This window comes from Sparus aurata, chromosome 13, assembly GCF_900880675.1.
Source record: "Sparus aurata chromosome 13, fSpaAur1.1, whole genome shotgun sequence".
NCBI classification, from domain to species: domain Eukaryota; kingdom Metazoa; phylum Chordata; class Actinopteri; order Spariformes; family Sparidae; genus Sparus; species Sparus aurata.
This window is the reverse complement of record NC_044199.1, coordinates 16,610,211-16,624,922: the sequence shown is the minus strand read 5'-3', so window position 1 is coordinate 16,624,922 and position 14,712 is coordinate 16,610,211. Positions and strand designations below refer to the sequence as shown.

The 14,712-nt window shown below is 40.5% G+C and overlaps 1 protein-coding gene across 1 annotated transcript; it reads right to left on the bottom strand.

Annotated features, from left to right (window-relative positions):
* Positions 1 to 3,610: 3,610 nt before the first annotated feature.
* Positions 3,611 to 14,006, bottom strand: mogat2 (monoacylglycerol O-acyltransferase 2). The gene is made up of 6 exons (XM_030438787.1): positions 13,755 to 14,006; positions 12,089 to 12,267; positions 5,543 to 5,747; positions 5,233 to 5,407; positions 4,736 to 4,935; positions 3,611 to 4,240 (listed from the first exon to the last, which is right to left on the bottom strand). The coding sequence occupies exons 1-6, from the start codon at positions 13,846 to 13,848 to the stop codon at positions 4,086 to 4,088; spliced, it is 1,008 nt and encodes a 335-aa protein (XP_030294647.1). The 5' UTR covers positions 13,849 to 14,006; the 3' UTR covers positions 3,611 to 4,085.
* Between the last annotated feature and the right edge of the window lie 706 nt (positions 14,007 to 14,712).

The following is a 14,712-nucleotide window of genomic DNA, read 5'->3' as shown; positions in this document are numbered from 1 at the left end:
CGTTCAAAAATCTGATTCATACAAAAACATGAAGCTACTTTTGTTACTCTTGACTCATGGAGCATTCTCTTCTGTCTCAGGCTGGCTGCTGTATGTCAAGAGAATGTGATTGATGAAAAAAAATACATCTCTTATAAAAACGCAATTGCCCTCACACAATATCAGAGAGAGGTTTAATGTGTTGTACTGGTACCAAACATATGTAGGCAGCTGTGGGTTGCAATGTTTGAGTCCACTGAGGCTGCAGACACTCCAGGGACACCAAGCTATGGGGCCTGCTGAAACTGTACACAGGAATGATGAGGAGCTAAAGCAAAGTATTGTCAGTGCTGGAGGAAGAAGGATACTCATGTCTTTTACTAGTAAAAGTATCAATACAGTACTACATTGTAAAAATATTCCAGAACAAAAGTCCTGCATTTTTTTGCCCCTTAAATGGTGCACATATAGTTACCTTGAGGTCCAATGTTTAGTCCTAGGGAGTACATTAGTGTAGGGTTAGTATTTCCCCCCTGAAATGTAGTGAAGTAGAAGGTGAAAGTAGCAGAAAAGGTAGCGTTACTCAACTAAAGAACAAGTACCTCAAAAATGGATCTACGTGAGGTGATCGAGTAAATGAGCTTAGATACTCTCTTCCACTGATTATGATCAATTCAGCTTTGTATCAACTCAGCCTGACGTCCTAAGATTCAAGTCTTGAGTCATGTCCCAGGTCTAAATGTAACAGAATGCAACTTAAACCCACAGAACGGCAACCATGCTGACCTGGAGAGAGGGCAGTATTAATTCAACATCCATATTCCTGGAATTCTGACACATTACTGTAAGGAAAACATTGTTACAGCAGCCTCGATGAACCATTAAATGAATAATCACACACTCAGGTCTAAGCTTGTGTGCTGATGTGAGGATTCTGCTGAAGTCATAACTCCCAAAAATCTTGTCTGCAGTACATGTCCTCACCCCATATGACTTAATCAAATTGAATATAATGACCAGTCTCTACTGGAAAAATCTTTTGCACTTTGTATCCCATGCGGTTCACCCCCAAAAAGTTGAACTGATAGCAGGTATCTAGTGGGACCAGGCCAAAGAATCATAACTGCATTTGGATGAAATCCGTCATACGGTCCTTGACATGAGGCTGCTGTTGGGAAATGTCAACATCTATCATCAGTGATATAATACTGCAATTCTGTCCACCTCTAACATCCTCCATGTTTTCTCCCTTTTATTTAGAACGTCAATTTGATTCTCCACATCCGATGGAGTCATTATGTGATGAGTTCAAGTCTAGTTTTTGCTGCAATCATGTCCATCTTTGAATTATGTCTCATGTGTATGGCAATGCCTCGATTAATCTCACCTGTTTACACGTGTTTAGCGTTCCATGCTCTTATATAATTCCTGTTGTGTATTGCCTACTCTGCTGTATCTGTAGGGCAGATACCAAATCATCCATAGATATGACTTTGTTATCATGGGAGCTTCCTTTCTGTATTTATTTTTGCTCAATTAGTCTGTCCACATATAACTTGATTCATTAAAACAAAATTCAAAATTGTAATTCATAAAAAAATATTAAAAAATTATAAAAATTAACCCCTGTTGATATACAGTATATATTTATTATGACCTCGGGAACTGGAACTCCATTTATGATTTGTTTTCTGTCAAGAAAAAGCCAAGATAAGATATGACCCGCGGGATTCAGTGAACGCAGGGCCTAGATTCTTTTGTACTTTGGCCACTGTCTTCAAAAATAAGTCAATAATGTTGTTAGCCCAGCGTCACTCACGCCCACCGGAGAGGAATGTGTGACCGTGCAATTATCAGCTGTGAGCACCTTTGTCCATACAACAACCCTTATGTGATATATGAATACACTCCCCACAACTATAATGTCCTCAATATCACTGTCTCTGAAACGCAAAGCCCGGCCCACTGACATCCTATCAGTTCTATCATGTTGTGATTGTAGCTCTGCGGGGTATGAAATTGATTGGTCTGTTCTGATTATGATTAAAGACTATCAATATAAGAGAATCTGCTCATCTTAATGTCCCTAATCAAGTGTATGAATACAGCTCTGCTTGCCCCACGACAGTCTTTGCAGTTGACATGGTTCCACGACAGGTTGGCCGGTCTTTTCCAGATTCGTACCATCACATACTCATCACTGGTTTACTGTCGACTGGCTTCAGCTGGCGTAAGATGCCGATAGATGATGTGGGTGAAGGTGAGGAGTCATGTTCATTTTCAGTTTGTCAACTTTTAGTTTTAAATGTGATATTTTCCCAATTTCTGCCTTTGGCATCCCATCACTGCTGTAATTTTTTTTTCCTTTAGTCAGCATTTTTATCAGCCCAACACACACACACACGTCTTGTCCAGTACATGATGAAATGATTGGGGCATTACCAGTCATTCGGTTTTGTAATATCAGAAGCCTGCCATCTCATATAAAAAAAAAGTTTGCCAAAGTTCGCAGACAGTCTTATCATTTGGGCACGATTCAAAGTACAGTCGTTGCCTGATTTCAATTGTAGCAGCGAGTATCAACTGTGGCTCAGGGGTAGAGCCAGCATCTTGTTATCGGAAGGTCACTGGTTCGATTTCCCTGGTCTGCATGTTGAAGTGTCCTTGGGCAAGATACTGAACCCGAAACTGCTACTGATGTGCTGGTTGGCACCTCGTATGGCAGCCACAACCATCAGTGTGTGAATGTATGCATGAATTACTGTAAGTTAAGTACAAGAAGCTCAAAATGAGTGCTTGAGTAGGTGTACTTTGTTACTCTCCATTACTGTCCACATATAAGAAAAACCACCATAACCCCAGTTTAGTTTGTGTTAAGGTGTCATCTTATTCATCTTGGTAATTAAAATAGATTTGAAGATTTTTAGTTTTCATTTAAAACACTAAAATTCATCAAAAGAATGTGAAGAAACAACAAACTTGTTGTTATGTCAGTGCCGTCTATGTACTGTGTTGCCGTCTCTTAAAGTTAGCGTACTAACCAGATAGCCCTGGGCCGAAGAAGCTTCTTTCTCCAAAGTGCACACCCCAACACTCCTTCGGCAGTCCTGCTAGCTGCACAGCTAACGGAGCAAACAGACTTACAATTCTACAGTCATGGATGAGCAGAATACAGCTGGGAGTTATTTGTTTGGTGTATGAATTCAACGGGTGGCTAATTCTCACACGTTGCACCTACAGATCTACAATGTATCTGTTTTTTCATGCTGTTTCACGTGTTAAAAGTCTTGAGTTCTTGTCTCTTTTTTAGGCAGTTTTTATACATTTAAAGGCAGATATTAAAGGAATAGTTCAGGATTTTGCGGAAATAAGCGAATCGACTTTCTTTTCAAGAGCTAAAATAGAAGATTAATACCACTCTCATTTGAGTTAGATATTAAGATAAAGTCAGGAGATGGTTATTTAAGCTTAGTCTAAAAACTGGAACCAGTGGTTAATGTAAAATCTCAATCCGGAAAAAAAAAAACAAGAAGTAGCTAATTAAGTAGATAAACTTAGTTGCTTTCCATCACTGAAATGTGGAGAATTCCTGTAGGTGCATATTATAGAAAGAAAAGGCAGACAATTCAGGTGAGTGTTGTGTATGAGATTTTTATTTCACGTTTATAAGATACAGAATCCTGTAATTATTAGTGTTTCATGACAGTATCTCCAAATGATGTTGTAACCCAGATTCGACCTATGACTCTGTTTCAGAAAGGGTCAGTTCTTGCACAAAATGCAAAAAGTCCAGACAGATGCCGCCGCTGGGAGATTAAGTAAGGAAAACTTGACTTGTGTCATGAGTGTTCCCTCTGAACGATGTCCCACACAGCTCAGACATAAGCATTTCCACTGTGGCTGATTTTCTCACTCTGTAGATGAATCCTACTTTTATACAAACTGACACAGCAGTGTGCACAACCACAAATATTTTTTTTATTTTTAATCAACAGGCCAGTTGAGAGCAAAGTCAGGCTTACAGGGCCAATCAAAAGGTACAATTATCAGAGCACCAGAGCTTTAAAAATAAATAGCATTCAAATCCGCTCCATCATCAGTCCGCTTTAGACAAAGTTCAAGTGTGTGTCTTTGTCCACTCCATAGTTGCCTTTGTGCTCGTCAAACAGATTGCTGAGCTCGTCCATGTACCGCTGGTGGAGGGCATCAAGTTCCTCTGCCGTTGGCTTCTCGTTCCTCTCCACCCTAATCGGCCGTCCGACTGCGGAGAGGTGAAGAGGTGAAGGACAACACGCTCGCAGTCAGTGCACTTTATAATTTTCTGTTCGGTCTGTTTGATTTTATTGGAGGTATAATCTCAAACATGATGACATAGTTGGCCAGCGTGCCAGCAGGTCTAAAAGGCGTGCACTGTGTGTGAGTCAATCACAGTTGCTGTCGATGCACTGGTGATTGCATCAGACTGGGCCATATCTGACAAATCCTGCTCTATATCTCGCTGATATTAATCACATCTACTGGAACGCTCTTTACCAACTTAGTGACATTAGAGGTGTCTGCCAAAACACATGAGCACTGACAACGTAGCTCAGGTTTTTGCCTACCGGACAAAGTCTGAAGCAGTGTATCTTTAATTTGACATCCTGCAGGTGATGTTTAAAGTAATTCACATGATTAAAGCAAAGTGCAGTATGTAAACCTGCTGCATGTACTGTATGACCCCGAGAGTAGCAGATGAACAAAACTGCTTACTCACCGACTGTGCTGATGGGTTTTCTGTAAGGCATGAGGCCAAAGGAGTACTGGAAAATGCCACGCGCGTGGAAGAGAGGCAGGGAGATACCCATGATGCTTTGCAGCCGTTCCTGTGTCCATCGGAGCCAGGTTCCTCTTGGGTTTTCCACCTGATCAAACACCTCATTCTCCCCAAAGGAGAAGACTGGCACCAGATGAGCACTAAAAAGAAAACATATTTCGATGTAAAAGGTTGCTAATTGATATCTTACTTACTGACCTTTTGTATACATCATTATGTTTTATTTTAAACTGATCTCATAACAGCCACTGTGCTTTCCCAGGAAATTCCATGTGAGGGACTTGAATGAGCCTCTGTTTCAAGAGGCCACGCTCGAGACGCAAGAGATCTAAAATGAACAGACTGACACAATCTTTTCAATAAGCCGTGAGACCTCTGAGCATCAGCTGCATTTCCCAGCAAACTTTCCTCACTCCCTCAGGGACCTCTGCTCTCACCCATGCTCCATGGCCATTTTGATGAAACCTTTCTTCTTAGCCAAGAGTACATTGTAGGATCCAGGGTGGGCATCCAGGGCCTCTGGAGCCCCACCGACTGCTATTACGACAGCGTTACCACCACCCCTCTTGCTGAGCGGATATTTCGCACTGTCTTTGTCTGAGGGAATCAGACCTGTAGTGATGTAACAGGAAAGAAGAAGTGGTCAAAATGTTAAAAAAAAAAAAGTTTATACTTTATCTGTATGCTCAGTTGAATTAAACAGTCCAGTAGGCAAACTAGTTGTATTCAGATGTCTGTGGCCCACACCTGCACACATGATGTAGTCTCTGAAGAATGGTGCTCTGAACCAAAGGGGCAGCATGAGCAGGTAGCTGGTGAGGCCAGGGAACAGCTGCCTGAAGCCTGTAGCATAGGTGCAGAAGTTAGCGAAGGCTCCTGCCACCAGCACGCCGTGTGGATGGAAGCCCATCACGTAGTTGTGCTTGGGGTCCAGGTCAGCTGTCTTCACGAGCTGGGGGAAGAGAGGCAGAGAAAAATTAAAGTGTTAATGTTGCTTTACTTCTGTGTCTGAATATGGGTCCATACATTGTATGTACATTAATCTTGTGAAATATTTTATTTCACATAATCGGATTATTGATAAAAGATCAGATCACTGCCTGCTCATTTATCAAAATTGCTGGCAGCCCAGCTGGCTGCAACCCAAACATGTGCCTGCATATCCCAGTTTCAACAGTGTCTTCGACCCTCTGAACCCTCTCATCCCTCCTGTCCATGACCTCGGCAAACTGACTGAAAAAAACTGGAACCAACCTACTGTAAGGTACACACAGCTACAATACCTTAAGTGTTGGAATTAACATTCATTTACTCAAGTACTGTATTAAAATACGATTTTGAGGTACTTTAACAAGGTCCTATGTCACTTTAAACTAAACAGTTCAGATGGAATTAATGTTCCTTTTACTGTCTTACATGTATTTGACAAATATAGTTACTAACTATAGTTAATGCTTAATATAGTGTTAAAAATGTTATAACGAGTGCAACTATAAACCGTTAATAGTATATTAATAATTAATAAACATTATTAATTATAATTTCATTGTTTGTTAATGGTAAAGTAACATTATCTTACCTTAATAAACTATCTATTTGCCATTTATAAATGATCGTTAAACATTAATAAATTATCTGTTTACCATTTATAAATGAGGGTTATTGTAAAGTTTTACCAATAATTGTAACGTTTACGATTAAAATGTTTAGTTTAAAACCATTTAAATGCGACTATTTAAAAGCAGTGTCTTGTGGAGGCTTCCTGTCACATTTTTAGCAGTTTTACCACCAAATTATGACAACATGACCAGTAGTTTTATTTAAATAACTGATTGAGGCAGACAAAATAGCAAATAGCTTCTTTTGTCTTGCCTCAGATTTATCTCTTGACACTTTCGAGGGGTCCAACCTTCTAGACTGAACTACCTCGCTGTATAAAAGCAGTCAGGAGCTCCATCATGAAACAATGATGTACTCTTCTGACAATCTAACAGTGTCGTATGATAATATCCGTAACAGGGAGCTTGGTGCAGCACTACTAAAAAAAACACACACCACTGTAGTGTGTGCGGAGTGATATGTGCTGTTTACTTTGGACCTGTCCGTGAGGTTCCCTTGTTCCTCTACTATGTCTATGTCCATAGGCTACGATGAAACTCTTTACCTCTCATCAGTGTCACATCAAATTCTTATTTATTCGTGGCACACAACAATTGTTCAAAAGTGTACAAGTTATTTAGCACATTTCTAAACCAGGGCTCACTTATAGAGGTGAGGAGACACCTGCGCAGCACCTCAAATCTATTGAAAAACTCAAAATGAATTTGAGTTGAATCAGGGTTCAACATGCATCTTCCAACAGTATGCTGCTGAAAGCAGAGACAGAGATTTCCCCTGGGGGGAAAATCACTGGACTCTGATGAAGACACAGTGGTGTTGAAATATTAGTCTGCTAGCCTGCACAATTAAAAGCTGCAAACTAATGAACTATATACACCCTGGAATAGTATCATACTCCAATTGTTTATCACTGGGCAGGAATCCTGAAGAGATACTTTAATGTTTGCACTTATTATGGCTGATTTCTCTGTTTGGCAGGTGATTCCAGTGTTAACCCCTTACATGTGCCACGGATCCTTGGCAACTGGGTAATATTTCTTTGTATTGTCAGAAATAATGGTTCTTGGTCATCAACTGTACAAGAGCAGATAACATATCTCACCTTCGGATTGTTGTTTGCATGCCTCCACCGGCCCATAGTGGGTAGGGAGGAGATAGTGAAAGGCCTTAAAGGTCACTGTCAAGAGTAAAGAGTCGCTTGTCATGTGTGGCAGTTTGTTTTGCACCTCAAGGCGAGCACTGTGTCCTCATGTAGAAAAATAACAAAACCCTTTGTTGTTTTCTTTTTTTTTTCTTTTTTTTTCTTCTTTTTTCTTTTTCTTTCTATCATCAAATAAAAGATGCAATTTTCACCCAGCACTGATGCAGCACCTGGTGTTTAAATTACACATTTTCTTGTAGCCAGTCACCTGTAGAATGTAAAACAGCAGGCCACGATGTTGGACAGTGTTGTTTTGTGTCCACTTTGTTTGTATTGTGGGTACCTGCTTCTGCTGGCCCCTAACTACCAGTTAATCATTGATCTGAGTTCCTCTAATCAGGACCAAAGCTGCTCAAAAACAAAATATCTGTCCACTGGTGAACAATCACAGATTAGTTTGGCCGCCAAAGCTGTTTATTTCAGTGTATTTTGCTGGAGGTCTAAATGCGGAATGTTTCATATTATCAAAAAAAAAAAAAAAAAAGGATGCGAACACTGTTCAGCCTCGGGAGCAGTCTGCGCTCTTTCAGTCCTTTATTCACATCCGAATTTGCATCATCATCCTGTCTAAATCTGTCGCGCCCTCTTAAAAACCAGGAGAGCACGCATCAGCTGGTAAGGACTGAGTGGGAGCCGATGATGGTGGAATTAGAAACGGAGGGAAAAACACACCAATGAAACTAATTTGGCTCCCTCAGGGACGCTGCTTCTCTTTACCGTTACATTGATGCTTTGTCTCAGACTTAATGTGGCATACAGTCAGATGATACAGAAAATGGCTGACTTTGAACTGCATACCATTATGTGAGAGATCACAGAAGAAGGGGGATTATTGAAAGTTCAGATTCTTGGAAATGAGTGAACTTGTGTATATCTTTGCAGAGAGAAAAAGTAGGATTACTCTTCTTCTGTCTAATATACCATCAGCCACAACATTAAGAGGACTTACAGGTGACTTAAATAACACTGATCATCTCGCTACATTCAAATGTTCTGCATGGAAACCCCGAATCCTGGCATTTCACTCTGACATGAATCACCCACCCAAACCTGCTGTCAACATGGATTGCTGTTGCCGTAAGGGGGTGTGCTCCGTCTGCAACTGTGTTTGGGTGAGTGGTGGCGCATGTCAAGTGGCGTCGCTGGTGCCAGGACCCAAGGCTTCACAGCAGAGCACTGCATTGTAACTGGTGATTCAATGTTATTCGTTTTACCTGTTAGTCTTCCATGTTATGGCTGACTGCTGTACATTCAGACAGGATATCCAACAAAAGACTGACACGATAACCAATTACAAACTCCCAACTTATTTGAAAAAAATCAGCAATAATACATATGCAGTCTTGCTTCGTGGTGTCGGCTGTACCTGCCAATTTTTCTAGTCTACCATTGGTGTCAGTATCACTGCTTTAATCTTTGAAATACTCTATCTGTTATTATGACTTCTGTACCTGTCTTCTCCTGACTTTTATTATTATGTGGTGCCGCTTTTATGGTGCTCACCGCTTTAACTACTGTATCTATCTTGGCTATAATTATTGTGATGGTATTATGCCATTCTTGTTTTGAAGTTGTCTATAAATCCATTTTTTTAAACATACATAAATAAAGTACGATGACACTGCTGGTAGCAGCAGTAGCATTAATATTTCTGTATGTAAATCAGTAACTTCACTGCATCATCTACATTTCAAAATGGTGGTCTTATCCCCGAAGTGTTTTTTGCTTTTGCTTTAGTCCCTGCTGTAAAATGAATATAGATGACAAGAATCTGATGAGCGAAGATAGCTCAACCGAACAGCCTGATATAAAGAGCTTTGTTTATGTCACATTTTAAACATGTCTGTATGTATATTTTATACAAACATTTATAACACATGCAGCGCCTCTCATAACATAGATATCTAGTAAATAAACAGAAATGGCTTCTCAAGGGTTGAAGAGAATGTGTGCAGGGCTTTTTTTTTAAAGGGCTGTCTGACTTCTGTTATTGTTGTTGCACTCTGTTTTTATCAGTACAGTCCAAAGTGCTCAGGGGCAAGATGTACATCCATGTGGTGGAAATGGTCAACAGGCTTTCTGTTCTCAGCAACTTTTTTCCGATGACGTTCTTTTATTTTTCATGGGGTTAAGAATGAAAATCCCAACATCGAACCCCTACTGCTAAATTTGATGTGAATACTGGACTTTCCATAATAAAATGACATCAAATTAAAGTCATATGGATGCACTATTCATGCATGACCACAAGAGGGACACTGCAGGCTTCAAGAGAGACCCTTGTACTGAGCAGCCGGGGCCAGTTTATTGGCCCTGACTGCCCCAAATGTTTGCAGTGTCACATTGAAAGAATGGCTAACCTGCCTGAATAGATGATACAAGTTTCTTTCCTGGCAAACAAATTCCACTACCAATCCTACAAAGTGAGCAGCCTTTGTTTTGAACAAACCTGTACAGCACTGATAGAAATCTGTATCCACCCCGGATCACTGGATAATGTGTGCCAGTGTAATTAGTAGCAAGCCTCTGGCAGACTCGTTGTGTTTACTTGATTTCTATGATTTCTCCTCATTCTCGAGGCGGCGATGCATGTTTTTCAACGTGCTGCTGAAGGTTATGGTTTCATGGTTTATAGTCATAACTGTAACAAATTTGTTATCCATTTTCACTTTGAATAACAGCCTTGTGTTCTTCCACTATAAGTGCCTTTGAACACTAAAATATCTTTGGTTTGCAGCAGCATTTGGTGAGAATCTGTGAATAATCACTAGACGGGCAACGCTTTGCTACGAGATTAAAGGAATAGTTTGACATGTTGAGAAATGTACTGAGGCCCTGTTCAGACCTGATATCAACATTATCAACATGTGTTCTGAGTGATTCGATCACACAAGTGGACAGCTCTGACTACAGGTGTGAACAACCACAATACGCACTGAGGATGCATTTGAGATCCAATGTCACATCCAGAGGTGGTCCGGTCCGCATGTGACCACATTTTTTTAGCTGTGTGTACACACGTGGCCTGGGCCACACTGAAGGACTGCCTGTTCAACTGACAACCTCCACAAACCAAGAAGCAAAAGCGACAGCAGGCAGAATGGATCACACACTGTCTGATTTGCATGTAATGTAATTTAAATTCCATGTTTGGGCTGTCTTAGCCAGCAGATGTTTGTGAACACACATCTGAAATGAAATGCAATACATTAAGTTGTTCCTTTCCATGTACAATGCTGCCACCACATTTACATTTAAGGTAAACATGTCAAATTTTGCAAGTACATTAAACAGTTACTAAAACATGCTACTTTTTTTTGATAGATAGCAGCTATATGCTCAGAAACTATGCAAAATTGTTTCTATTTTTTTTTTCTTACTTTATCGACGGTGATATGTTGTGGTTTCTTTCTTGTATTAAATGTACTTATTGTAAGTCACTTTAGACAAAAGCTAAATCTGCTAAATGCCCTAAACGTAAACGTAAATTTACTTTTTGATCTTTCTGCAAGATAATCCCCAGACTCTATTAAAGATTTGCCTGATGTTGTCAGTGTTGAGTTAGGGAGACACTTTATAAACTTGTGTGAAACGCTGTCCGCAACGCATTCTTTATTGTTTGGGCCCACTTGTAAATGTGGTATTCTTTAAGTTATTTCTTCTTTGGGGAAACAACATTGTGTCTATTTGTCCCAGCGATACATGTGTTTATTTGCATATAGTTTGGGGATGTGAGATGACTCTTATCTGCTTTCAAACCAAATAAGATTAATCTATTCTACTCTCAGGTCTGTCTGTTAAACATGAAGCTTGAGCGAGATGGTTATGGTGATGGTTACCTTAGCTTAGCATAAAGACTGGAAGCTCTGCTCACAAGAACAAATCTTCTTAGACACGTCCTACCTCTAACGTTTGAACACAATATGCATTTTCTCCACACAAAACCAAAGTGAAAAACAAGAAGGGATTTATGTTATTATTCCCTCACCAAAAGCAGTGAATTCCTGGAGATGCCTCATCATCAGGCGAGCTCTTTCCCTTTTACTTTCAGTCCTTGTGCTACGCTCAGCTAACTGTCTCCTAGCTTCAGCTTCATATCTATCAGACTGAATTGGTAATGGTATCAGTGTGCTCAATGGCAACAAAGCAAATAAAGTATTAAACGTATGATTGAAATGTTTTTGTGGGGAGGTTATGTGTGCATATACAGTGCATGACTATAGGGAACACAGGGACGTCGTCCATTAGTGGTCTGTTTGCTGCCAGGACAGAGATAAGGCCCACTGCCTGTATGTAGCTGGAGATTTGAGATTAGATTAAATGACCTAGCTGAGCGAGATGTTCTGATGTCTAAATCCCACCGCACCTTCCGTGGACTTTAGGTCTGCTCAATGCCAGTGATGTGAATATTAAGTATACAGTGATTAAGATGTAGGCCTTGGATAATAACTGCCTGAAGGCTATCTCCTTACCTTGATGGGGAAGTAATCCCTCATGTATTCCCAAACTTTGAGGCCACACAAGAAGGGCACCCTGCGGCCTCCACGTAATGGAGTGTCGTAGTCAATGAACCACCAGACGGCGTACAGCACACTGATCAGCCAGAAGCGAGTGAACAGCAGGTAAAAGAACAGGACGATGCAGGTGGGTGCTGAGGATGGACAGAATTCCTATAGTGAGCAGCTAGAATGTAATGTATGCATGTAACCATCCGTTCTGGTGTGGCAGAACACGTCAAAAACACATCATATGAAAGGTTACGAGAAGATCATGTGTTCAGTTATCCATTTCATGTGTGTTGAGTATCAGCTCTGCATCACTAGTGTACACTACGACTGCTGCTGAAATCATTGGTGGTTACTGATAACAGCCATGATGTGTGAGAATGTCTGATGAACATTTCATGTTTCACCATGAATTATTTAAGCCAAACCTAATCTATACATTTAATGAAAAAATCACTCCCTCCAGGTGATGACTTGGACACCAGTGATGAAATCAACTAGAAGTTTCTGTGTTCAAATAGTTCTGTCTCAGCTTGAGTTGGGAGGTTGAGATGGGCATTCTTGTATTGTATGTGACTGCTGCCTGTATGATGTAACTGGATTCACTCCTGATTAATTCACTCCGATTCAAAAGAACAGACAGTAAAGCAGGGCCTCTGGGATCAGTATACCGCAGTGATTACCAACCAGCAGTTCCCAGGGATAATGTGGACTTAAGTAAAAAAAAATAATCTAAATTTGAAATATATCCAGAGGTAGAGGACAAATGTAACAGATGTTTGAACTCACAAGGTCATTTGAGTCATATTTCTTGCTTCTGCCCAGAATTATATCATTTTTGTTCCGGTTATTGTAATGCAATGCCCATTACTTCTAAACCCCCATCCACTGGTTGCTATCTGGGGGCCCTTAGAGTCAGATTGATTAATAAATACTTTGCCAAAGCAAAGATTAGTTTCAACAGCCACATGTTGCACAGTCCCCCTTCTGTTTTACAGTGGCTCAAATGTAATGTTTTAATTTCTCAAACTGGTGGGTGTTGTTTGTCTGTAACTCCTTGTTTTTGCTGCCAGAGGTGGTCAGGACCCTAGACATTTTTTTTTTTTTTCAAAAGAGGGTTAATTGGTGTGAGACTGATATATATTGTCAAAGTCATCAATAAATAATAAACTGACGACACAGGCCACACCTCCCAGCCACTCCTGTAACTCATGTAACCCCTGCTTGTGATTGAGACTCCTGTGTGTTTGGGCCTAAACCTAAACAGATCCTAACCACAGCATTGTCACATTATTAATCATAATTTATAATTTTTCAGAGGGTTTTGTATGGTAACCTTCTCATATTGAGCTTGTAATGTAAAAGTAATAGAGAAATGGTTGAAAGCTTATCTTGTCTTTTTTGGGCTCCCTCTTCTGGTTGTCTAGCAGCTATGTCAATTATAACAGTTCCCTGCCTTTCACCTTCCCTTACACTTAAAGCAAGATCAGCTTGGCCAACATGTTTGAAACCCCACAGTGAAAAAAAACAAAGACTAACTGTAGATTTGACGTGATTTAACATTACCATCCCACTGATACTGCACCATTTCCAGATGTTTCCAGCGGACTCAGACACAAACATGCACACTCACCCAGAGCGAGGAAGGAGAAGACCCACTGCAGCACGACAGCCGTCTGCAGCCTCCTGTGCATGGGCAAATCCAGGGGGGCAAAATCAATCTTCATGTTTCCCACAAGAGAAAGAGAGACTAACCGAGGAGCTGCAGCCGGTGGCAAGAAGGAGAGCGAGTGAAGCAGGTCCAAAGTCTGCCCTTCTCACCTCTCCACCATTACCTCCTATTGACAGTCTTATCAGACAGTCAGTGTAGGGCCGGATTTGTCAATCCATATCTAACATATCTGACTTTTGACCCTGTGAGGAAAGAGCTGCTCAAACACAGAGTGGAACACTAAAAACATGAAAGAAAAAGCACCATAAATAAGTAGAAGATGGGAATGTAAAAGGCCTTTTTTTCAGTGTTGCCTTTGCTGTTTTGTTTTTTCTGTCTGCATGGAAGGCAGCATGACTGTGTGATATTTTGGCCTAAAATGCTGAAAGGCAGCCATCTGGTTGAGCAACCACGTAACTGCATCTTAGAGTGATACAGATAGTGATCAAGGTCCTCTGACACATTATTATCACATACTGTCATTATCAGTGCTGCTATTGTTACTTTGATTTGATTTGATTTTTTTTTTAATTGCTGTTTTTTTAAGCCCATCATCAAGGTGTGTATGACACAGTGGGGCATTCTCAAGGGTTATTCAAGGTGATGAGGAGGAAAGAAAAAAGTCAACAGGAGATAGTGGAGGAGCCATCCATGCCTTATCTCAGCGATCCACACTAAGACGCTCAGATAAATGTAAAACTTGAATTCTCTTGCTTTCTTTGTCTTCTTCATATTTACCTTTAATGTTTCCCTCGTTAGCTTCTGTAAGAGTGACACTTGCCAGGGCCAATAGGTGTGACTGCCAGTCCATTTTGTTTTGCCCTTTGATTACGTCCTCATAAATTATTGACTCCTTCAGGGCTTATCTCCTTTTAATCAC